This window comes from Podarcis raffonei, chromosome 8, assembly GCF_027172205.1.
Source record: "Podarcis raffonei isolate rPodRaf1 chromosome 8, rPodRaf1.pri, whole genome shotgun sequence".
In the NCBI taxonomy this organism is placed as follows: Eukaryota; Metazoa; Chordata; class Lepidosauria; order Squamata; family Lacertidae; genus Podarcis; species Podarcis raffonei.
The window spans coordinates 76,443,074-76,469,124 of record NC_070609.1 but is presented as its reverse complement, the minus strand read 5'-3'; the positions used below and the strand labels follow the sequence as shown (position 1 = coordinate 76,469,124).

At 46.4% G+C, this 26,051-nt stretch overlaps 1 protein-coding gene across 4 annotated transcripts in view; it reads right to left on the bottom strand.

The window, feature by feature from the left end:
- The window catches only part of MTOR (mechanistic target of rapamycin kinase), a 110,747-nt gene that overhangs the window by 14,589 nt on the left and 70,107 nt on the right, over positions 1-26,051 (bottom strand). For all 4 annotated transcript variants that reach the window (XM_053400949.1, XM_053400951.1, XM_053400950.1 and 1 more), the window contains 15 exons: positions 20,878-20,953; positions 17,890-18,029; positions 14,939-15,039; positions 12,771-12,886; positions 10,943-11,020; positions 10,735-10,842; positions 7,203-7,328; positions 6,965-7,096; positions 4,820-4,935; positions 3,697-3,814; positions 2,268-2,474; positions 1,896-1,996; positions 1,491-1,587; positions 1,146-1,244; positions 904-1,026 (listed from right to left, as the gene is read on the bottom strand). In XM_053400949.1, coding sequence (XP_053256924.1) covers positions 904-1,026; positions 1,146-1,244; positions 1,491-1,587; positions 1,896-1,996; positions 2,268-2,474; positions 3,697-3,814; positions 4,820-4,935; positions 6,965-7,096; positions 7,203-7,328; positions 10,735-10,842; positions 10,943-11,020; positions 12,771-12,886; positions 14,939-15,039; positions 17,890-18,029; positions 20,878-20,953 — 1,738 coding nt within the window. The remainder of the gene's footprint in view (positions 1-903; positions 1,027-1,145; positions 1,245-1,490; positions 1,588-1,895; positions 1,997-2,267; positions 2,475-3,696; positions 3,815-4,819; positions 4,936-6,964; positions 7,097-7,202; positions 7,329-10,734; positions 10,843-10,942; positions 11,021-12,770; positions 12,887-14,938; positions 15,040-17,889; positions 18,030-20,877; positions 20,954-26,051) is intronic.

Genomic DNA, 26,051 nt, shown 5'->3' with positions numbered 1-26,051 from the left:
TTCTAGAGATTGCTGCTTCTGCTGCAGAAGAGATATAGCATCCTGCTCTCACAGTAGCTTCCCAGATCCTTTTGGGAAGCTTGCAACAGAGTTCTCCCCACCTGTGACTCCCAGCAGCTGATATCCGCAGGCATATGGCCTCTGATCATACAGGCAGAACATACAGTAGACAGCTATTGTAGCTAGTAGCAACTAGCCTCACCCACCATGATTTTATCTAGTTCTCTTTTAAGGCATTCAAGCTGGTGGCAATCACTACATCCTATGCAATTGAATCCCAAAATTCAACTATAAGCAAATACAGTGGTACTTCGGGTTAAGTACTTAATTCGTTCCGGATGTCCGTACTTAACCTGAAACTGTTCTTAACCTGAAGCACTATTTCTGGGTTAGCGGAGTCTGTAACCTGAAGTGTATGTAACCTGAAGCGTATGTAACCTGAGGTACCACTGTAAAGAAGTACCAGCCCACTGGTTCTGGCCCCCAATCACCCTCTTTAAAATTCTGTACGCTAGCATTAAAGAAAAAGATCACACACATTCTCAGACAGAAGAGTCAAGCGGATCAATCCTTGCCGAAACTGTAATTAGAATCGTTTCAGAATACAAAGGGAAGAGTGTTAAAATAAATAGCACGCACAACTCCCTAAGAGTCAGGCAGATCAATCCTTGCAAAACCATAATTAGGAATGTTTTTGAGTACAAAGGGGAAGACAAAGAGAAGCTCATAATGGTTACTCTTGTCGACCAAATTGCAAAGCAGAGGGATATATTAATTAAAACAATACAACCCACCACTGAGGTTATAGACAAGGAGGGGTAAAAACCTAAATGAATGTCCCAACCTGGAATGTTGCACAGGGTGGAAGGAGAAGCAAAATGTGTGCATGCATGCAACACTCACCATCATGGCCTGCTGGACTAGTGTGTTGCTGTGTTCGCACATATTCTTCAAGATTTTGTTGGCGGCATTGTGACGGGCCGTTGTGGTTGACTTTGAAGCGACAGTCAGTGGGTAGATCAAAGCCTAAAGTATCAGAAAGCAGCAATTTATAAAACCGGAGTTTGTTTACAGTCTGGAGCCTCAACGAGGGGTTTTTTTTGGGGGGGGGGGTGCTGGTGGGAAAAGAAAGCAGGAGTGCTTACCTGTGGGTGGTACCTGCCAATATCTGTGAGAAGCTGGTAAATAAGTCGGCCCACCAAAGGACGAGGGGTGTCGATTCTAGCAATGAGCTGAGGGATAACCTGATTTTAGAGGACAAGAGAGGTAAGGGGTGGGGATGGGGAATGAACTCAGACATTTCTCAAAAGATGCTCTTATTTCATACAAAGGTAAGACAAGCAAAGGAAAAATGGCAGAATAACAAATTCAGGTTTATGAATGATGGGGCTTGGGAAATCCAGACATGACCATGGATTATTTTCTTGAGTCCGCTGTTGTACTTAGGTCTAAATAATGCAAGGGATGCTCACAAGAAACCAGTCCCTTACCTGTAACCAGGTATCAATCTGGATGGCCTTCACCCCTTCTACCAATGCCTCATTGACTTCTGGCCAGTGGCCGTAGTCGAACCATAGAGTAAGGACTCTAAGGAAATAAGATCAAAACACGTCAGGCTCATAAAAATGCAAGAAGAGTCCTGCAGCTGGATCAGGGCAGTGCCCCACTTAGTCCAGCATCCTGTTCTTACAGTGCCCAACCAGATGCCCTAATGGGAAGCCAGCAAGCAGGACCTGAGTGCAAGAGCAGTTCTCTCCCCACTTGTGCTTTCTAGCAATTCAGAGGTGCACTGCCTCTGGCGGTGGAGAGTCCCTATCAAAATAAACAGGGTAAGGGCAGCATTGATCCACTGCACAAGGGCCCATTTTTTGGGGGGGGGGTGTGGAAATCCTCACCTGAGGGTATCCTGTAAATTGTTTCCTCGTGACAAAGAGATGGACCGGAAGAAACCCTGCACTGCTGGAACAGTGTACATCAGGAGTGTTTTGGACAAGTCCTGCCAGGGAACAAACGTTTTGAAGGTTACTCCGCATGAAAGCAAGTGACAGCCAAGCCAGGGATGGGGAACCTGCGTCCCCGCAGATGTTGCTGTGCTACAATGCCCATCATCCCCGATCCTGGGCCGGCGGGTGTTTTGCCAACATCTCGAGTGCCACAGCTTCCCCACTCTTGGTGCATATCAATTGGAAGGCTGAAAGGAAGGGGAACCAGCTGAACACATAGCCCACTGGGCCTGGAGAGCCAAAGGGGAGACAATTGGAGTGTACCTCCATGACTTTCTTCTGCACGGGAGATGGGACGGGGCTGTTTTCGGTGCTCTCTGTCTCGCTCTCGCTGTTGCTGCCCTCCGTGTTGGCACTGGTGACACTGGCTCCACTGGCGTGGCGAAGCTTCTTCTTCTCGTCCCTGGCCTGGTTCTGATGCTTGTAGTGGAGGACGGCCTCAAAATTCATGACTGCCCATGCGTGCCAAGCCTGCCGGGTGTGGGTGCGCGCGCATTAGAATAGCCAATAAACAACGCCCCTGCTGATCCCCAAGCCAATGAGGCGTTCTCAAAGTAAAGGAAGGATTGAACTCTGATTAATAAGAATACACACAGAGACTTGAACCAGCAAGACTCTGGGAAGGGTGTGTATAATAGTCTCTGTCCCTCTACCCCTCGGCCCAGGTCGTTTTATTCACAAAAGAACTTTTTACAGAGTGTTCGTAAGAACCAATCAGATTTCTTCTAAGCATTTCAACAAACCCCACGTGGGGACAAAGTTAAACTACAAACACTAGTTAAGCCTGCATACTTTTGGGGTAAATGAATGAAAACTACAAAGGAGTGCATTTAGCAACCCCGGAGGTCATAAACAATCAATACACATGATAAGAAGGATGGCCAGGAGGACAGCGATCATTATTACATTAATGTGAAACCTGTTTCCTGGCCCTAAGATTAACATATCAGAAAAGCTACATCAATGAAACTGCCCACTGTCTTTGATGACCCAGAACGCCTGCCTGTCTAAGTGTGTACGTGACTTGTGAAGAAAGAGAAATGGAACAGGGATGCAGAGGTGTGGATTGATCAAGAATCATATCAAAATAGTTTAAACCCAGTCAACGCAATGCTTTCATTGCTGACACAGTTGGCTTACTCTATATTTGTTATAATTCCTCATAGCAATCCCACCTGATCACTACATCCCAACACCCTGCTGCAGAAGGTGGAGGGCAGGGGTGCTTAAGTGTTTTGTACCGCAGACTGACAGGCCCCACCAGAAGGGCCCACCAAAAGCGCTACTGCTACTCTGGGCGACATGGGAACCTTTTGCTTAAAGGTAAAGGTAAAGGTACCCCTGCCCGTACGGGCCAGTCTTGACAGACTCTGGGGTTGTGCGCCCATCTCACTCAAGAGGCCGGGGGCCAGCGCTGTCCGCAGACACTTCCGGGTCACGTGGCCAGCGTGACATCGCTGCTCTGGCGAGCCAGAGCCGCACACGGAAACGCCGTTTACCTTCCCGCTGGTAAGCGGTCCCTATTTATCTACTTGCACCCAGGGGTGCTTTCGAACTGCTAGGTTGGCAGGCGCTGGGACCGAGCAGCGGGAGCGCACCCCGCCGCGGGGATTCGAACCGCCGACCTTTCGATCGGCAAGCCCTAGGTGCTGAGGCTTTTACCCACAGCGCCACCCGCGTCCCTTTTGCTTACCTTGTACCAATTGCGGTCATGCTCTGTGGAGGCACTGTAGTACTGCAGGACCTTGGGGATAGTGCTCTCATTGATACCTTGCAGGTTCAGCTGCCACTCGCCCAGTTTCAGGAAACACCTGAGAGCATATGCCAGGAGGAGTAGTTTGGTCAGAATCGAGTATACACTTCCAGAGTTAACGCTAAATACATTACTTCTAGTAAATGAGCCACCATAGCTGTTAGAGGACTGTGACAATTTGGGTCCCAGGCTTTTTAGACCCGTCTACCCATGTACTAACTGAACTGAACCCCTGTACTAACTAACTAACCTGAAACCAAAGGGACACATGGGTTGCCAGATGTGATGCGAAATATACTGGCATTCTTTTCAGCTCTCCTACCCCACTAATTCTCTATTAAAGAATCCAAGTTGGTGGCCATTATTGCTCGTGGGAGCCATTGTTCCACAGTTTAACTATGTGCTGTGTTGAAGAAGTGCTTTCTTCTGCCTGCCCTGAATCTTCCAACATTCAGCCTGACACTTGTTTACACTGAAATGCATTTGCTGTTTTACTGCCCATTCATTTGGCTTGTGGAGACCCTCTCAGAACTCTTTTACCATCTCTTTTCATTTTAAGCACCCTGAAAATCATGCCTCATCTTATTAGCGGTGGCTTCAGGAGGTCGGTGCACGTAACTCAGGTGAGAGAACCCTACAGATATTTCTTGGGCAACAATTCCCAGCATCTTTGAAGGCTGGTCATGCTGTTGGGATGGCTAGATGGGAGTCCGATAAAAGCTGAAGAACCACAGCTTCCCCATCCTTGCAGTAAGGAATCAATCCAGCTTACATAATGCGGAACACACAGCAAAGTGGTCTCTGCTGTGCAGCTGGCACAATGATGTTATCAAACGAAAGCAGAATAAATGGTGCTAACAGTGCTGGAATGGTAGTGCTCTGGGAACAGCAAGCTTCTTGTGGCTACTAGCACAGGTTACTGATGTCGAGAGAGTCGTTTCATCCAGAGTGTGCATGGTTTCAGCTGGTCAGGCCATCGGCCGACACTTGTGTTATCTGCAGCCTCCAGCATGTCACTGCTTCTGGCCTGGTTGCTGAGCCTCGGGGGAAGGAAGGTACTGACCGTGCCATGAGCTTGTGGAGCTCCTGCCTGTGCTGCTGATCCTCAGTCGCGATGGCATGCTGCGCCTGCTGCTGCATGGTCTGAACAAAGTGCTGCATGTGCTGGAACGCGTCGATCTGCAAAATGAATGCATGTGTGCTTTGAAGTGCATTGCTATGCTGTTATCAAGCATTGACAAAGGGGGGAGGGGCTTTGCAGCTGTAAAGATACACATACACATACAAATCAGGAATCATTGGGTTGTATCTAATGTGGGCCCTACTCAGATCAGACCCATATAAATTAATAGGCATGGCTAACTTAGGTCCATTGATTTCAATGGATTTCCTCTGAGTAGGTCATAGTTTGACACAACCCAAGGCGTTTTCTCTCTCTCCTCTTCCATCTCAGGCCTGATTTATAGCCATTTGTCAGATGTCCTAGCCAGTAAATGATAAAGTGATTCAAGGTCTCACCTTCCTTCATACAAATGGTCAGCTTTTGTTATTTTAGAGTACCCTGCGTATATATCTTCAATTAAAAATACATTTATTCCCCTTTCCTTTCCTTTAAAAAAAAGTGGATTATTTTTTTTAAGCCTTGGAAAAAATAGGGTAAAATGAGCCAGCGATCAGACACCAAGCTGGTAATTCATCTGTGCCATGCAGAGCAGCTTTTGCACTAAAGAGGAAGATGAACATCACCATTTTCTTCCCGTCTCTCCTCTCATGGGTTGCAACACTTCTGTACCCAAGCCAGAAAGAGAAGGCAAAGATTTTTTGGACATGCCCTAACAATTCATTAAAGCTACATAACCAAAGTGGATTTCCTCCTGCACTTCTGTGGAAGTGTAAAGGAACCATTCTCAGCCTGAGGGCTGCCGTGTTCCCTCATGGGCAAACCCTCTGGGGGTGACATTTCATTGGTAAGTGTGGCCAGAGGCAAACATGGGCGGAGCAGCATTCGGCTACATTCCAGTCATGTAAAACAGGAGTTTCTGCACACACACACACACACACACACACACACACCCCACCACCCTCCATCCATCATCGCAGTACAAGAACACATTCCAGGCTAGGCAAAGGCACTTGAGGAGGGCTCTGAGCAGGACTGGTGACAAGGGTGCCCTGGGAAGAATCTTAATGCTGGATATAGTGGCTTCTGGCTCTCAGCACCCATCCCTAGTGCAAAGGGCACGCACGCAGCCACCCACACCTCCCTAACTACACCATAGGTGAGGCACAAGACCCTTTCAGCAATGCCACCTACCCCTCTTCCCTCTCAATGAGCTTAGCTTGTACAAATTTACAACTTCTTCTGAAAATTCAAGGATTCCTAAATTATTATTATTTCTTAAGGTGTTACATTAATACTTGATGAGCTTTACACACACACACACACACACACACACACACACACACACACATATATGCAAGGTTGCTTCAATCTCCCCCGACTGTGAGTTGAGTTGGCCACAAGAAAAGCACGGGTGTAAACCTGTCCAATTCAAAAATAGTCAAAAGATTAGCTGTTGGTGGGGTGGCCCTTTCTGCATTTCAGAAGGTGTGCAGCTGAGCCACACAATTCTAAGAGCTTTAGCCTCCACAGTCGGCAAAAACCAAGATGGGTTTGGGGTGGGGGCACTGAATAGAAGGAATGACGTGGCAGCACATTCAGGACTAAAAGAGAGACTTTACCATATATTAAACAGGAATAAGAAGGGATCCAGACTGAGGTTTATTGGATTTGATTATGTAAATTCCCCTCACATGGCTGTGCCAAAGAGACTCGGCCGTGCCCCTGCAAAGCCAAGTGATTTGGCCTTACATAGCCCTGTGCATTCTCCAGCTGTTTGTTGGCTGGGTATCTAAGTCTGCAGAGATGTTTTGTCTGTGCAAAAAAGCCCCACCCCTAAACCCTTTTCCGGTTTGCCTGGTGTGTTTGCTTGTTTCTTTACCGACCACTGACACAACACACACAAGGGTATAGAAAATGCTGGGACACAGTGGAGAGCCATCCACTTCGAAACCAGAAAAGGTGGCTGGGCAAGGAAGGGAGAAGAACCTTGTGCATTTTGCTTCTTGCACTGCAGCAGTCCTAGGAAGCAGGAGTTATCAGCAAGAGGGAGAAAAGCATTTTCGAAATTCTTTCCAACATTTTTACCTTGCGGGCACTTTTCCACATGTGCTTCATGTATGCGTAGGTCACCTGAGGATGAACAGTTGGCAACGGGTGATCCAACTGCCGGGACGGGTCAACCCCAAGAAGCAACACGAGGGTCTTATGAGCCAAAGCCTTGAATAAACAGAAAAGAGGAGGGGTGGAGGAAGGTTACTGTGGATTTTTGCGTCCAACTCTTCTTCCTGTTCTCATACCTGCTGGAGTTGCAAGACACACTCACCAGCCGCCCACTCTTGCCGCACAAACTGGCGTACTTGAGCCAAGTCCTCATGTCCTCGTGGGGGTTAACGACAAGGGACCGGACCATAAGTATCCTCTGCCAGTCCTCAACGATCCGCTGGCAGCCCTAGAAAAAGAGAAGCACAGGCAGAGACCTCTTAAGTCCATGTATCTGTTGGTTTATTTCTTATTCCTGCCGACCATGGAAATTAAAATAGGCAGTAGGCTTACGGCAAACAAGAAGCAGCTGCACATGGTGCTCCAGCAGCCTACGCAAGTCATTTCCACCCGGTGTGATGGTAGCTATCTACACAAAGGGTCGTGGCTCAGTGGTAGAGCATCTGCTTTGCATGCAAAAGGTACCGGGTTCAATCCCCAATGGCATCTCCAGGTTAAGGCTGGGAAAGAATCCCTGCCTGATAGCCTGGAGAGGGTCTGCCAGTCAGTGCGGGGAATACTGAACGAGATGAGCCAAAGGCCTGGCTCAGTACAAGGAAGCTTCCTCTGCTCCTAAACCTTTGCATAAGAGGATAAGTCAACTGGTAGCTGCTAGCTGTAACAGGCAGTGGAGCCATGTCCATGAACAACATCATCTTATGAGATCTGCTGAACTCTCTAGGTCAGAGGACGTTTTCCCCTGTTGCTGCTAGTATCAGGCACTGGCCCTGCTTCCCTTTCTAGGTCTTTAAAAAGGGCTCACTCTGCTGCTACTATCTAGCAGGGAACCTACAATCTTGCAGATGTAGTTGGACTACAAATTCTCATCACCCCTGACCAGTGGCCATGCTGACTGGGGCTGATGGGAGTCTGAGTCCAACAACTTCTGGCCAAAGCTTCCCCATCCCTGCTACAAGGATAGGAGGCTGCCTTATTCCAAGGCAGGCCACTGGTCCATCTAGCTCGGCCTTGTCAACACTGACTGGCAGCAGCTCTCCAGGGCTGTTGGGTGAGGGACATTCCCAGGCCAACATGGGGGAGCTGGGGATTGAACAGGGGGCCTTCTGTATCCAAAGCAGGTGCTCTGCCACTGAGCTATGGCCTTTGCCTTGATAGGTGAAAACAGAAGCAGACATACTTCATTCCCACTTTCTTCTTCAATAAGTTACTAATTTTCATAACTTGAAACGGAAATTATTTCATATTATGCATTTTTGTTATTATGTCGGACTCTTTTTATGTGGGTAGTGGTATTGAGAGGTCTTTTGTAATGATTTTGGTTTTTTGTCATGCTTTGAGCATAACATATAGAGGAAAGTGATAAAGTAAACCATAACCATGGAACGATGGAAGAAGAAAAATGGATCGGGAGGAGGAAATACACAAAGGCAGCTACAAATTCTTAGCTACCAGTTGTTCTAATGACCAGCTGGAAATGCAAAAGGGGACCCAGAGGGAGAGACCAATGTGTTTTCCTTGAACCATTACTCTTGTGGCCCTCAACAGAAAAAAGGCTGTCTTAGGGGAGACAGGGAAGGAAGGAGAAGAAAATAAAGACTGCTGTATGTTGCAGTTAGTAAGGAATATCTAACCTATCGTGGGTCCAAACAAGCAGCTAGTGCTCCTGCTAATGCTGAACACAGACAACTTCTCCAAAAGAGAAAACGTCACTGCTTGATTACATCAAGCAATATGCATTTAATTTTCGCCGTTTGCACACCACTCCATCCTGCACACGCTGCTAAACTTCAGTCCTTGGGGACTGTAAACAGGAGTCAGCTCCAGGAGCCGGCCAGGTTCTCCAGTGTTAACTATGTTCGCTAATGGAAAAAAAGGGGGGCAATTCGGAGAGGAGGAACGATCAACCCCCAGTAAAAGGAACAGACTTGAAAACATAAAGCAGTAACGTCTGTGTCCTCCTAAATCCCTTTCAAAACAACAAGACAGGGGTCTGACTCAATTTCCGAAAAAGAACGTGTTATTTTGAGTTCCAACGACAATTTGTTCCTGCATCAAAAAGGAAGAAAAACAAGGAGAAAAAGGGGTTTTTTTTGGGGGGGGTAGCAGCGCTGAGCGAACACATTCCCCACACAGATATTTTTGCATTTCTGCTTTGGCTGTTGTTTTCCCTGCCTAGTGTTGGTGTTTTCCTGCTGCCTCGCTGACCTGGCCATCCCTTTGAATTAGGCTGCTTTGTTGGCAGGCAGGTTGAGCCAGGAGAGGCATCTCCCTCCCACCTACCTGTGCTGAGTGTCACAATAGCTCAATGCCCACTGCCATGGTGGAGACAGAAGGAAAGCCTGAGTCAAATTGGAGAAGGCCATGCCAGCTTTCAACAACAGTTGGAGGGGTGGGATGGGAAAAGACCCTTTAGTGGCACAGCATCAGCCCTGAATGTAGAAGCTCCCAGGTTCAATTCCCAGTACCTACAAGTTTAGGGCTACGAATGTCTTCTGTCTGAAACATTGGGGAGCCACTGCCAGTCAGTGTAGACAGCACTAAGGTACATGGACCAATGGTCTGACTCAGTATAGGCAGCTTCCTATGTAACCAATGAGGAATTTAAAGGGACCCAGAGCCCATCTGGGCTTTTCCTATCTTCCACAAATGGTGGCAAGTTGCACCAAATGAAAACAAGAGTTTACATCTCCAAGAGTTTACTTCTACTGTAGACCTTGCATTCAAAACAGAGTATTAAACATTGGTTAGAAAGACTGAAGAGGTTTTCCTGCTCTGGAGAAACAGAGAGAGTACGGTGCCTTTATTAGATAGCCAGGTATGCCATCCCACATCCAAATTAGGTAGGAAATCTAAAGCTCCCTGAGGCCCACATAAAGTGGGCCTTTTTGTATTTGTTAGGAAGATGCTGTAAAAACACACAAGAACTCGGTGTCCTGTTTTTTTCTTTCTCCCTTACTTTTCAAGGTCTATAAACAGTTGCAATTGCAGACTTCACCCACCCCGTTGCTCCGGGCTATTCCTCCTGGGCGGAATGTTCTCTGAGACTTTCCAGACAGGAATGTAATCTTGGAGGCAAAGAGCTTTGTCACAGCTTCCCAAATGGCACAGGGAAAGAGAGAGAGAGGGGGGCGAAAAGCAAGCCGTTGGCAGCAACAGGTAAACAGCTTCTTGCGCCGCACGGAAGCACACGCAGGAACAACAGGAAGGAGAGCACCACGGTGGAAAAAATTCTTCCTCTGGGTGGGTGCTGGAGTTAATATGGGGCAGCAGCCACTGGCTATCAAGCTGCAAGCCCGCGTCTGCTCCAAGGTAGGGAGGTAGAAAGGATGGATGGATGGAAGGAAGCTAAGATTCGGGGGAGCTAGAGAGTTCGGTGTCTGCTGACATGGCTACTGCTCTAGGTACTTACCTATCTCCAACTTTCCTCCAAGGGACAAAAGGTGGTTACACGATTCCCCATTTTATTCTCACAACAACCCTGTGAAGTAGGTTAGGTAAGAGTGTGACTGGCTCAAGGTCAGTCAGTGAACTTCATGCCTGAGTGTGGATTTGAACCCTGGTCTCCTAGATCCAAGCCCAGCACTCAATTATCACTACACCATACTGGTGTTATAAACTTTCTGCAGTGTCTTTACCTGGAGTCTCTCCCACCAGATCTGGCGAATGATCTCACGTCGCTCCGGTACAAGTTTATACTGGATGACTTCTTCCAGCTCTGAAAGCATCTGGCAGGATACCATCGCCTAAAGGAAACAGCCAATCACATTCCATCCCAATCACCGCTGCGCCGGAACAATTCCCAAGCAGAGGGTCATCACCCGAGGCCAGGAGCAAAGTACTCACCCCGTAGGCACGGCTGTAACTCTCTCCTGCCATAGCTGTCAGCTCAGCATCTAACAGATCTCGGGCTTTGTCAATGCACTGATGGAGGAAAAGAAAGGAAGGGTCTACTAAGGCGATGGAGACATTGAAAACATAGTACAATAAGCTTAAAGACAAAAAAGACAAAAAACATTGGAGAGGTGAAGAGAGGCTGTTGCACTTCAGTTATGAAGGAAAAAATGACCACGTACATCTAGAACTTTGTTTCCTTCACTCGTTCGGGATGGTTGCGCTTTTTCAAGATCTTGTGGACTGGCCAGGGTCTTTCTTGGGTTGTCCATTATTACTGGCTCCTTCCTATTCCTGCCTGTTGCTCTAGAACAGATACCTTGCCCTGCTGTGTACACAGACCCCACTCTTGCATTTCCTTCAAAGTACTGACAGTGACTCCATACGCCCAGGAACATACAAGCTGAGTCAGGCTTGCAGAGGGGCTGTAGCTCAGCAACAGAGCATCTGTCTTGCATGCAGAATCCTCAACATTTCCAATTCAACGTTCTCAGACCCTCTGCCTGAGACCCTGAAGACACACCAACTATCAAGAGGTGTACCAGCTGAAAAGCTTCCCAGAATGTCATCCAAGATCTGGCCAAGGTGCATCTACAAGGACCAATCCTCGACAGCAGTGGTGGAGAACCTGTGGTCCTCCAGATGCTGCTGGAATACATCTCCCATATTCCCTGATTATTGGCCCTGCCAGCCGAGGCTGATGGGAGCTGGAGTCCCAACAAGGACAACTGGATGACCAGAGTCCCACCCTGCTTATGTAATTTATATATCATATTTTTTTCATGTTGTAAGCTGCCTTGAGCCTGGCTTTAGCTATGAAAAGGCAGCATATGAATAAAATGGTGCCTGTGCTTGAAAGTGCACTGCCTACTATGACCTAGGCACATCCCATAATTTTTCTCCAATAGGCTTTGAGGTTTTATGTGTGCCAGAGCTTCCATTTCACATTTTACAGGCTATGCACAAAGAGAAGTCCAAAACATTGGGTGTCGTGCCATATATTATATAATATTTCCTTCAGAGTTTTCCCTCTTCCCCCACCCCCTTCCCAGAATGTGAAAAAGGTTAATTACAGAGGCCTTAGCTCTTTCAAACGCCTGGCTGAATTTTCTTGTGCACATCAATAGAGACAGACAGATTCTGACAGGGCTTATTTGGATTATTTTCTTTCTTTCTTAAAGAGGAATTCATTCTACAACTTCAGCTCTTAATTTAGGGTGGGGCAGGATGGATGTAGCTCCCTCCACCCCCCCCCCCAAAATAATACAAGATCCCACCCCTTAAAATTAACAATGTATTTCACATTCACAAAGACAACGTAAGTTGAATCCTCAACAGAAGCATAGGAATATCCATGCAGGATTAGACCAAAGACCAGTTTGCAAATTGCTGCTTGCCTGGATGGTGGCTAAGACTCGCCATATAGGGACACTTTACAAAAGTGCCTGATCAACAGCCATTTGAGTCTGTTACAGCATGGTCCTGTGGCACCATAAAGGCTGAAGATTTCTGGTGTCCTAGAGCAGCCTCCCCCAACTTGGGGCCCTACAGATATTTTGAGCTACAACTCCCATCAACCCTAGCCAGCATAGCATGAATTACCATGGTCAGATCCCAACATAGGCTGCCGAAGGAGGGCCCCCTGTGGTAGGAGGCCCACCAGAGGGCATTTTGCCAGGGGTTCCCTCAAACAGGAGCCTTCCCTGCCATATGGGAAAGCAACACCCAGTTGCTGCTCTTCAAACCACAGTGCGTGATGGCAGAAAGGTTCACAGTGTACCTGCTGAGCCAATGAGAAGAGGTCCTGATGCAAGGCCAGCACAGCCCGATAGAAGGCGCCATCATGGGTATCCCTTGGGATCATACAGGTGTACTCCTCCATGCTATCCCACTGACCTGCAGAGACAGACACAACCTGCATAAGCCGTAAGAGTTGGGAGGCATCCAGCAGGACATGCTCATCTATTTTTTTTTTAATAAATTTTTTATTAATTTTTCAACACATATTAAAAGACAATACAAAACAATACATAAACAAACAAACATATAAACACGTATAATTTCTTAACCTTCTTTTCCTTAAGCCTTCTTTCAGCGACTTCCCCATACCTCCTTTTTCTGCATCCCTGTTTTAAATCTTTCCAGCAACCCCTGATTTTAATTACTTATAACACTTCCTTTAAATCCTTTTTCTCATGTCCAGTTGTTTATCGCTGCAATTCTATTTTGCATTACTCAAAACATTTTAACACTCATTAATTTTACAACAGTTCTTAAGATAAACTTTAAATTTCTTCCAATCTTCTTCCACCGTCTCTTTCCCTTGGTCGCGGATTCTGCCGGTCATCTCAGCCAGTCCCATGTAGTCAATCACCTTCGTCTGCCATTCTTCCAGTGTGGGTAGTTCTTGTGTCTTCCAGTACTTTGCTAAAAGTACTCTTGCTGCTGTTGTCGCATACATAAAAAACGTCCTATCTTTCTTTGACACCAATTGGCCTACCATGCCCAGGAGGAAGGCTTCTGGTTTCTTCACAAAAGTGCATTTAAGCACCTTTTTCATTTCATTATAAATCCTTTCCCAGAAAGCCTTAATCTTTGGGCACGTCCACCAAAGGTGATAAAAAGTACCTTCAGTTTCATTACATTTCCAGCATTTGTTATTGGGCAAATGATAAATTTTTGCAAGCTTGACTGGGGTCATGTACCACCTATAAATCATTTTCATAATATTCTCTCTTAAGGCATTACATGCCGTGAACTTTATACTGGTGGTCCATAACTGTTCCCAGTCAGCAAACATAATGTCATGTCCAATGTCTTGTCATAGCTTGTCATAGCTGATTTAACCATCTCGTCCTGTGTGTTCCATTTCAACAGCAAGTTATACATTCTTGACAAATTCTTAGTACTGGGTTCCAAAAGCTCTGTTTCTAATTTCGACCTCTCCACCTGAAAGCCAATTTTCCTGTCCTGTTTAAAAACTTCATTTATCTGGTAATAATGAAGCCAGTCTCTTACTTTAGACTTCAATTTCTCATAACTCTGCAATTTAACTTTTCCCTCCTCATACTCTATAATTTCCCAATATTTCGGCCATTTGGATTCCATATTTAATTTTTTCACTTCCTTAGCTTCCATCGGTGACAACCACCTGGGGGTTTTGTTTTCCAACAAATCTTTGTACCTAATCCATACATTGTATAGGGCTTTTCTAACAATATGGTTTTTGAAACCTTGGTGGATTTTAACCTTGTCATACCACATATATGCATGCCAGCCAAATCTATTATTGAACCCTTCCAAATCCAAAATATCTGTATTTTCAAGAAGCAGCCAATTTTTCAGCCAGCAAAAAGCCGCTGATTCATAGTACAGTTTTAAGTCCGGCAGGGCAAACCCCCCTCTTTCTTTTGCATCAGTTAGTATCTTAAATTTTATTCTGGGCTTTTTGCCCCAGCAGGACATGCTCATCTATCCCCTCTAAATCTACCTGAAGAAAGGGATTAATCCCTGTACCGGAGGTAGCCAACATTGCACCCTCCAGATGTCCCTGGACCACAACTCCAATCATCCCTGGCAAAAGTCTGTGGCTGTTGGGAGTTGTAGTCGAAAACGTTTGAAGGGCTACGTCTGTGGAGATATAGCTGCCCCATAGCGCCCCTGAAAGAAATGAGCTTAAACCTACTCAATGGAAGAAAATTCGATGACCTCCCTATATCCACTGCAGAACTGCTTCTATGTGGAAAATGCACCCCCAGTGTTCAACAAAAAAATTGTCATCCCATGTCTACCTGTGCTGGACACCCTTCTCTGTGAAACAGCATTTTAGAGGGACTGTCTGTTTCAGTGCTTAGATTAGACACTTGGCAAAACTCCCACCCCCAATATATATATATGTGTGTGCGTGCATGCAGGGAAGAGAAGGACAGTCTTAAGGCTGGGACTTACCTAACCCCCATGCAGCTGCTGCTGCCATTCTTGCCATTTTCGCCTGGGTTTCATCGTTCACTAAGGTCCACTTCTCACAACACTGCTGGTGAAGTTGTCCCCTAGGAAGAAGAAAAAAACAAGGAATGTTGAATGATGTTGGATTGAAATTGAGTGGTTTCTAGCTGTAATGATATAAAGGAACATGGGGGGGGGAAGGTTTGGATAGAAAATAAGGTGATATTATAAGCTGTAATGCTTTAAGTTAAGGATTTGCTGAACAAATAATTTGAATTGGAATACAAGAAGGGGAGGTATGAGGAGGTCAGAGAAATATGTTATTGAAAAGTTTGTATTATGAACTATATGTCTTTTCTAATTTTTTTGTTTGTTTTTTGTTTGTATGAAAAATTGAAAATCTTAATAAATATCTTATAAAAAAAGAAAAAGAAAAAAACAAGGATGCAAAAGTTAGTTTGTTGATAATCCTCTTCCCTGCTTTTATTTAAAATGTGCATTTTATACTGCCTTTCCATTAAGGAAAAAGTATTCAGTAATTGTGAAAAAATAAACCCAAAACTGCAGTTTGCTGATGATACTGGAATACTGTTCATACTCACACAGAAGCCCCATTGAGATCAGTTGGATTTACTGGGCTGTAGCCAGCCAAATTTTACTCAGAAGACCCATTAAAATTAATTGACCACAGTTAGTCATGCTCATGAATTTGAAAGGGTCTATCCTGTATAGGACTAATGCTGGAGACAACTCACTCCAAGGGAATTGGAATTGTAACCTAAGGTTGTAACCTAAAATAGTGTCATTAAACACCCCCCCCCCATGAAAGCAGTCTTTAAATACACACACACACACACACACACACACACACACACACTCTCTCTCTCTCTCTCTCTCTCTCTCTCCAACAAGACAGTGTTAAAAGGCAAATAAAACCACATGCAGGAAAGTTGGCAGCTAATGAGCAACAACACTGATTGAAAGTGAAAACTGATCAAAACAGCAGCAACATGAAACAAAATATTTAAGGTTGTCAAAAGGGCTGGAAGGACACAAGAGACTTCACTGGGAGTCTTAAAAGACAATAAAGGCAAGGGTGGCAGGCAGATGATTCTCAGAAGGAAATCCCACAGGTGGGTGAAACTACACAAATTCTGCTGCAGTACTTTGCCACTGTTTATTTTTTAAAAAGTTGGTATTTAAATTTCCATGGGTCTAACCTATGTAGGACTTAGCTGGATACAGACTCCCTTCAGGTATTTGGGTCTTAAGTTGCTCTGTTTAGCATTAGCATTAAGTACTAATGCTATTTCCTCCTCTATACTGGTTTCATTTGTCAGATTTGTACTCATTTTAATTGAATCTGATGGTTCTTTTAATATGATGTTAGCTGACCTTTAGGCACCAAAGCTGCATTCCACGATGGCTGTGTTCTACCTACAATGTCAGTTGCTAGGAACTGCAAGTGGGGAGACTGCTCTTGTGCTCAAATCCTGTTTCCAGGCTCTCCAGAGGCATCTGGTTTGCCCCCATGAGAACCAAATGCTGGACTAGAATGTGCCAATGACCTGATTCAGCTGGCAGAGCTTCTTTTGTTCTTAAACGTTGCGTATTCATCTGAAGACTTGGTAAAGCCAATGCAGCCATATCTTCTCACTCCCCACAAAGTCACCTGGCTCCCCCCTCCCCGTTCTGCCACCCTAGCCACCCAGGATGCAAAAAGATGGGAACATCAGGTACAGGTTGTGCTGCTTCAGGTAATTCTGTGCAGCCCCCTTGGTCTGTGGAGTGACTTCAATCAACAGGCATCTTCCCCTCCCCTCTCCCACTCCCCTTGTGCCATCAACCTGGGTTCACGTCAGGACCCATCGAAAGAGAGAGGCTCAATGACATGAGGCGTGCAGCGATTTAGGCAGGACTGGCTTGGATTTTCTGAACCCTCCAGGTTGAACTGCACAGTACGTTATACAGGTTCTGTCTTTTCCAATTAGGCTCCCAAAAAAGCACATTCCCTTTCTCTCTCATACACACATATGCACACTGAGTGTGCATGCTGTAGATCCCTGCTAGGGATAAAGACTCCTCACTTCACAAAGGGTCTTGATCCATGCAAGACTGCAAAAAGCAAACTACCCACATCTCCCACCCCTCTTTGGAAGGGAAGTCATTTTGCAAACTCTTATATGAGCTAATGGGCAGGTACCTTATTTTAACATACTCCGACTTTCCAGCAAAATTTTTCGAAGTAGTTTAAAGAAGGAGAGGGGGAATCAAAATATATATTTCTAAGTCATTAATTAGAACCATGGAAAGGGTTGTAACTCAGTGGAAGAGCACATGCTTCGCATACCAAATGTCTGTTTTTATTTCCCATAGGAGTTTAGGAAGCTGGCTTATTCTGAGGCGGACAACTGGGTCCCTCTAGCTCAGAACTGCCTACTCTGACTGGCAGTAGCTCTCCAGGCCTTTCGACAGATGTCTCCTGCAGCTCTGCCTGGAGATACCTGAGGATTGAACATAGGACCTTCTGCACGCCAAGCAGATGTTCTGCAACTGAGCATGGTTCTGAATAAAGTTACAGATTAATAGGAAGCTGCCTTGTACCAAATCAGATAATTGGTCTGCTTAGCTCAGCTTTGGCTATGCTGACTGGCAGCAGCTCTCCAGGCTTCTGACAGAGGACAAATACCATTCCTACCTGGAGACGCCATGGATGGCCTTTCGCATGCTAATAAGATGCTCTTTATTTATGTATTATTGGATCTATAACTGACTTTCCCCTTACATTGCTCAAAGTGCCATACACAGGTTACCCCTTCTTCATTTTATCCTCACAATAACCCTGTGAGGTAGGCTAGTTTGAGAGACAGCCCCCCAATGTGCATCTGCAAGCAGGGATTTTAACACAGCTCCTTGTCTGACACTCTTAACCACACCACGCTGGCTCTTCTTACCATTCCCCCAGGGCTTCCAGGCAGCGCATGCGCCCCAGCATCAGTTCTGGGTCATCCTTGTTTGTATCCATCTTTTTGTCATAGGCCACCAGAGCATCTTCCCATTCATGCAGTTTCTCATACCAGGTTGCTTGAATTTCCTACAAAAGTGGGGAAGAGGCGGGAAGAGAGGGTTAACAAAATAGCAAATTTTAGTGTGGGAAAGTGGCAGGAGTAAAGAAGAAGACCCAAGAGACGCAAGTCTCTTATGCTTTCATGTCCCATCTCAAACGAGGTCTATAGTTATGCCATTAGCATGATGGGAGGGAACGCTTTGTGTAAGCAGCACTGGGAAGATGTTTGCAGAAAGGAAGGGGGGAAATAAAAACCTAGGAATTATATCCAATGCTAGTCTGCCTCAAAGTAGGCCCACTGAAGTGAATGGACATGACTACCTTGGGTTCATTAATTTCAATAGGTCTACTCTTTTAAAAATGTTGTTATATGTTTATTTTTAATAAGACACGACATACAACAACAGACGCCCCAAAGTAAAGGGGGTACCTAGAACTGAACATGGCAGAATAAATATCCATACCAAAATCAAGTATAACAGGCCACTATTACAAGGTTCCAACTAACACAAATTAGTTTACATTACCCTGCACCAGTCAATCTACTCTGAGCAGGGCTCAGTTGGATATAAAGGTAAAGGACCCCTGGACGGTTAAGTCCAGTCAAAGGTGACTATAGGGTTGCGGCGCTCATTTCGTTTTCAGGCCAAGGGAGCCAAGCGTTTATCCTCAGACAGCTTTCTGGGTCATGTGGCCAGCATGACTAAACCGCTACCGACACAATGGAACACTGTGACAGAAACCAGAGTGCATGGAAATGCGTTTACCTTCCCACCACAGCGGTACCTATTTATCTACTTGCACCGGTGTGCTTTTGAACTGGTAGGTTGGCAGGAGCTGGGACAGAGTAAAGGGAGCTCACTCGTCACAAGGATTCAAACTGCCGACCTTCTGATCGGCAAGCCCAAGAGGCTCAGTCGTTTAGACCACAGCGCCACCCACGCCCCTACTCAGTTGGATATAGCCCTAGGTAAATGGATGAAAAATAAAGGGATGAATAATAATCAGACCATTGGTCCATCTAGGCCAGTATGACTGGCTGGTTTGCCTGGGTCACGTGAGAAAGGGCAGCTGTGTGTGTGTGTGTGTGTGTGTGTGTGTGTGTGTCTGTGTCTGTGTCTGTGTCTGTGTGTCTGTGTGTGTTTCCACGTGAGAGTCACTGCTGGCACGTGGCCCCCAGAAGGCTAGCGAAAGATGAATGTGGCTCTTGGCTCCCTCCCCTTAAAATCTATCCATCCCTTTTGAGCATCAGCAAACACCACTGGGAGACCCAAGGACAGATGTAGAGCCTCCCTTGCAACCACTGATGGCTGGTGCCCATTGCGGGCAGTAGGGCAGAAGGCACAGACACCAGCAGGTGGGGAAGCCGGAGCCAATGGCAGGCAGAGTCAACTCATTCTAGTTTTGCCCATCCCCTTCTCCTGCCTGCTGAGTACTGCAAGGGCAACACTGAGACTAAGGAAGAGGAGGAAGCTGACAGGCAGGGCTGGATATAAATAAGAAGGCAGGCAGGTGGAGGCTGGCTGAGGTTGGTGGGGCAACGTCTCCTTTGCCCTAACAGAGCCAGCCTCCGCTGCCTGCTGTGCCATCAGCTCCAAGTCTAAGTAGCATCAACACATATAAACAAGAGCAGCAGGGGATGAAGTTTGGAACAGCTCAGCAGACAGACAGCCTACAAGCACGTGGAGCATTGTACAGCAGCAAGGGAAAGGATACTAAGGCCTTATTACTGGCCTTACCAGTCCAGATTTTCTGAAGATGAGCGGTAAAAAAGAACAGAAGTGCCGACCAACGACAGTTTTCAAATTCCCAACACTTTCACCAGCCTCTCATTTCTTTAAGGATTTTCATTTTCAAGGGATTAAAAGGGGGGGAAAGAGGGGGAGGGGACAAGCTACCACTTGGATTTCTTTGGGATTTTTTTGCTTCCCGCAACCCCCTCCTGCCCGCCCGCCCCAACATGGGCTCTAGGCCAATGTTCTTTTCTGCTCAGCCCTTGGCAGTTCTTGCTGCGACGTTATGCCAAGCAGTGGATTCTTTGAGGGCCCTGCAGGCAGGATAAAGCTGCACACACACACAACACATGCCACACTTCAGTGCCCCTCCACGTGAGACGTTGCAGGTCTGGCCTCTGGGGCTCCACAGGCAGATCATTTCAAAACAGGCGAGGATGCAGAGCTTGCTGATGTGATCAGGGGATTATGGGTTCCACTCATAGGCAGATAGAAAGCTGCCTCATACCAAAGTCAGACTATGAATCTGGCTGTACTGACTGACAGTGGGTCTTCAGCATTTCAGGCAAAGGTCTCCCCCAGCCCTATCTGAAGATGCTAGGGGACCTTTTGCATGCAAAGCAGATGCTCTAGTCTGAACCCTCCTCTAAAACAGTGGTTCTTAACCTTTTTGGGGTGATAGACCCCGTTGGAAATCTAATGGAAGCTCTCCCCAGAATTTTTTTCACAAAGACAATTTTCAAAGAAACAGGAAGGAAATGGGGTGGGTGGGTGTGTCATATTTTTACACTCTCTAAAGTTCTCATGGACCCCCAAAGCCCGTGATCCTAGGAATCCAAGGATCACAGGTAAAGAACCTCTGCTCTAAAAGTAAAGTAAGATTCTGGTCCTCAAGGTTACGGATGAAAGGCTAGCATAGGAAGCTGCCTTATACTAAGTTGGGAAAAAATGCGTCCCTATCGCTCAGTATGGTCTACATGGACTGGTAGCAGCTCTTTCAAATTTCATGCAGGAATCCTTCTCAGTCCTGCCTGGGGATTGAACCTGGATCTTCTGCAAGCTGAACAGATCTTCTACCATGGAGCTGTGGCGCTCTTTCTCAAAATGAAAACAGGGAGATGGGGAATTAAGAGACTACTCACCAGCTCCCCAAAGTGTTTCATGGCATATTCCAGAACCCCGGCTGCTGCCTCTGGTTGCTGCAGTTTATTGTTAATACTGGAAAGAGGTAAGTGGGAATAAAAAGTCATTTTGGGCAGATCCTAGTGTTTTATTTATTTATATTTCGCTTTTCCAGCTTCCACAAACAATATTTTTTTTGGAACAAGTTCAAACCAAACTAGTATAAACACAATAGGGACACGGGTGGCGCTGTGGGTAAAAGCCTCAGCGCCTAGGGCTTGCCGATCGAAAGGTCGGCGGTTCGAATCCCCGCGGCGGGCTGCACTCCCGTTGCTCGGTCCCAGCGCCTGCCAACCTAGCAGTTCGAAAGCACCCCCGGGTGCAAGTAGATAAATAGGGACCGCTTACTGGCGGGAAGGTAAACGGCGTTTCCGTGTGCTGCGCTGGTTCGCCAGATGCAGCTTTGTCATGCTGGCCACGTGACCCGGAAGTGTCTCCGGACAGCGCTGGCCCCCGGCCTCTTGAGTGAGATGGGCACACAACCCCAGAGTCTGTCAAGACTGGCCCGTACGGGCAGGGGTACCTTTACCTTTACTAGTATAAACACATTTTAAAACAGCACCATAAACAATCATAAAATGGCAGTTTCCCCACTGCTACCAATCTTCCCCTGCTATATGTGCAATGACAGGAGAATACAGAGCAGCCTTAGTCAACCTGGTACCCTTCATATATGGCTGGACTCCATCTCCCATCAGCCCTAATCAGTATGATCAATGGTCAGAGATGATGGGAGTTGTAGTCCAGCAATATCTGAAGGGCCACAGTCTCCCCATCCCTGCATTAAAAGATGGCAGGTGTGTGATGGGAGGTAGCATGCAGCAGTAAAGGCAAGTGACAGTCTAGTTCAGGGATGGGAGACCTGTGGCCCTCAGGATGTTGTGGGACTTGAGTTCCTATCAGCCCCAACCAGCATGGTCAGTGATCAGGGTTGATGGGAGTTGTAGACCCACAACACCTGGATGGCACAATTGTCATAGTGCAAGTCACATCAGCCATTTATGCGGACAACTGATGCAGTTGCTAATCTGGTACAAAGTGGATACTGAAGATGAGAAGCCATCTGTAAAAAGAGAAGACAACCAGCATTGCCCATTTCATAGGCAGGATTCTTCCAGACACCTTTGCTGTAGTTACTGTTCTCAGCCACCAAGCCTTCCATTCCCCTCAAACAGCTGCTGCTGCCGCCACATGATTTTAGGCTTTGAACAAGATTGAGCAGAGTTGGCAGCAGGGGACTTCAGCTGAGGCTCACATGTCTATTGCATGTCATTGTTTTAATTTCCTCTAGGCTGAAGCTAGGACTTCCTACCAGTGGCCTATTCCTCCTCTTGAACATCCACGTATTCAAGGGCTTTATGGGCATCCAGTCATAACAGGTTTTTATTTTTTAAAAATATTGGTGGAAGTCCCCCTCCCTGCTCCCTTTAGAAAGACTACTAATCCCTCAAAAGAATTAGAGGTTTTAAGCGCCCTTAAGACAGATCTCATAAGGACTGAAGAAGAAATAAACATTTTATATTAAACAGCTGCCTCTCCCACTTCAGCCCTGCAGTTTGCTACTCTCTTGAAGAAGCGTCGACTGTCCCCTTTCTGCAAAGGTGGGGCAGAAACGCCCAGCAAATTTAGGGGGCAGGATCAGGAAGCAAAGCGGCAGCAGTAAAAGTGAATGCCCAATGGATTTTGGACCTCTCAGGTCCTTCACTGGGGAGTTTCAAATACAGAAGTTCAATCTATGTATTATACTGTTTTCTTCTACTGAGAGAGACCAAGAGGCTGAACTTCTGTATATGAAAAGCCTTGATGAAGGGCCTGGACGCACTGGACATTCACTTTTCCTCCTGTCCTTTTGTTTCCAGTTCCCCCAACAGTTGGGAGGCAGCAGCAGTGCTTCTGAATACCAGCTGCTGGTAACCACAGGAGGGGAGAATACTCTTGTGCTTGAATCCTGCTTGTGGGCTTCCCATTTGGGGCATATGGATGGCCACTGTGAGAATAGGATGTTGGACTAGAAGGGCCACTGGCCTGATCCAGTAGGTTCTTCTTAGGTTCTTAGTGGTGAATAAAGGTAAAGGGACCCCTGACCAGTAGGTCCAGTCGTGGCTGACTCTGGGGTTGTGGCACTCATCTCACTTTATTGGCCGAGGGAGCCGACGTACAGCTTCTGGGTCATGTGGCCAGCATGGCAAACCAGAGCAGCACATGGAAATGCCATTTACCTTCCCGCCGGAGTGGTACCTATTTATCTACTTGCACTCTGACGTGCTTTCAAACTGCTAGGTTGGGCAGGAGCAGGGACCGAGCAATGGGAGCTCATCCCGTCGCAGGGATTTGAACCGCTGACCTTCTGATCAGCAAGTCCTAGGCTCTGTAGTTTAACCCACAGCGCCACCTGCGTCCCTTTAGTGGTGAATAGCTTCACTTTATTTCCCTGGCTGGTGCATTCTTCTCCTCACCCTGCTTTACCCACTCCCCTTCCGCTATCTGAGTTCACCAGTTTCTGGTACGGATGGCTGGATGCTCACATTCTTGCAGTTGATGCAGCAAACCAACAAAATAGCAAAGAGTTAACAACTACTATCACTGAGGCTGATGGGAATTACAGTCTGTGGGGCACCAGTCTGGCAAAGAACCATATGCAAGGATGGAGTCGTCCACAATTCTTGCATTGGAGTCTGTCAAAAAAGAAAACCCACCCCAAAACAAGCCAGCACAAGATGTGCCGATGAGCTTCTCTTTTGGCAATGATTCGAGAACACTGAATTAACGTGGTAGAACAGCAACACCTCGTTGTCCTGTCTCCTGTCTGGAGAAAGCATAGGCCAGGCTGGTACCCTCTGAGCCTAGCAGACCTACCCAGCTGAGTCCAGCGCTGAAATCCCTATGAAAGGATTCAAATTCATGCCGGGTTTTATGGGCTTCTGGAGAAAACCTGGCCGACTTATAAAAGGACAGGCAACGACACTCTGGCCACACACACTTGCTTTGCGTTGTGACTTTCTAGTTTTATAGGGTTGGCTGGGATTTCATGAAGCCCGCTTGATGGCAACCTTTTGCCTACGCACTCCCCTTCATTGTAAGAGCAAATCGTAAGTGCTCAGAGTAAGTTTAGCTTTTCTAGGATATTGCACAAGGAAGAGAGAGGACCTTTTTTTAGAGCCCTGCTAATACGTTCCCATTTAGACAAACTGCAGGCAATAGTCAAACATAACTGCAAATGCATCACTCCTCTTGATAATAAGAATGCACAGAACTGTAGCACAGCTCTTAAGAGGAACAGCAAGGAAGTCCTGGCTCAATTTTTTAATCTTAGTCATGAACTTCTTTCTAGAGCATCCTCTCTCAAGCTTCTCAGCACATGCACACACACATTTACAATGTGGGAGATGTTTACATTTACATTGGAACACAGGAAGCATTACAGGTCAGTATATTTGTCGATGAAGCCCTGCTTCACCTACTCTGACCAGCTCTGGCTTCCCAGGGTCCCAGGCAGGGTTTTGTCTGTCACTTTGTACCTGATACTTCTAACTGGAGTTCGAAGACTGAAACTAGGACCTTCTCCATACAAGCTACGGGGGCACCTTCTCTGAGCCATATCCCTTCACTCAAGATATAGGGCGCTGCCTTATACCAATACAGGCCTCTGGCCCAGGTAGCTCAATCCTGTCAACTCTGACAGACAGCATGGTCTCTTTCACTACTTGTTACACAATCCTATTTGTGACTGTGATCTTTTGTGAGAGCCATCACTGAACCACAACTCTTCTCCTAAGCCATTGCCTCATGTACAGTGCTTAAAAACAGACAAGTTCATGGTCTGTTGACAGAATCAATCCGAGAAGCACCATGCAGGCATACACCAACGATCAACGTGCCAAACAGGAATTCCTCATCCCTATATTCTGGGACCAACCCATAAGCAGGGATCAGAGCTATTGCAAAATAACATCTTTTGGTTCTGTCCCTGTCAGGAAGTCCAGAAGCACACCATGCCTCCTGACAATACTGAACGTCACCAAGAGACTCACAGAACCAACAAGGTTAGATCCTGGCGAAGGTCAAGCCCCAATTATGAGAAGATATGCAGAGTTGTAAGCACTGGTGTAATAAAACCCTTGTTATCCATCCCCTGCAGCAGGCTGTAAGCTTCCAAATCGTCACCCAATTACTCGCTAGCACCAACATTATCCTTATCGACAAAACAGCAAGCCAGGATTCTCTCACCTCTGAGACAGAAGATGGACTTGGGAGATAAACCTCTGATGTTCTAGGGAGGGAATTAAGGACGCCCATGTCTTTCCTGCTCCTTGAGCAAGAGTGATTCATTGTAGTGCATTGTAAAAGTGATAAATGGCCGTCACAGTCCCATTGGCAGGCAGAAACATAACTCCCTGTATGTCAGGCAGTTAATTACTTCCAACTTTATCTCTCTTGTCAACACCTACTGACAAATTGGCCATTATCCTTTCCCACCCTCTATCATAATTATGGCTGCTCTGTTGCTGCCACTTTCTAGCACTAACTTCTCTCTCCTTTCCACAGCTTGTCAAAAAGAATGAGACAAGATGTTTTATACTTCAAAACAAAAGGCTGAGCGGGTCCACACATATTCTTAAATCTTGGAAGAAGCACAAACGTTTCTTTTTTGAAAAACACACACATCATTTTCAATTCCCTCTCCTCAAGAGAGCCGAATCCACTTGACAATAATGTTGATCCTTATAATTTATCAGCTTGCAGATGGAGACTCAGATAAACAACCTGCTGGGATCTTCTATTTGAAATACAAACAGGGGCTGCGTAAGAGCATTTTAAAAGAGTTTGTGCTTGTGTGTGCAGACTTTATACTGGAAAAAAATCAAGACTTTGGGGAAGATGCTGACCCCAAGATGAACAGTCCCTGCCCTCCTGGCCTGGACATTGTCACATGCTCTGCTCCTGGATCTAATCTTGGGCAGGTGGAATGGGGGGAATAGTGCTATCAGAGAAATAAAGACAGAAGGAATTAACCACTGACAAGGAGTTGCTGGTCTTCTGGGTAGCCAGAATCTGCATAGCCAGAACTATCTAACTGTGTTATAACAACTGTGATTTTACACACATGAGCTTGTTTTTCCCTTCCTCCCTCCTG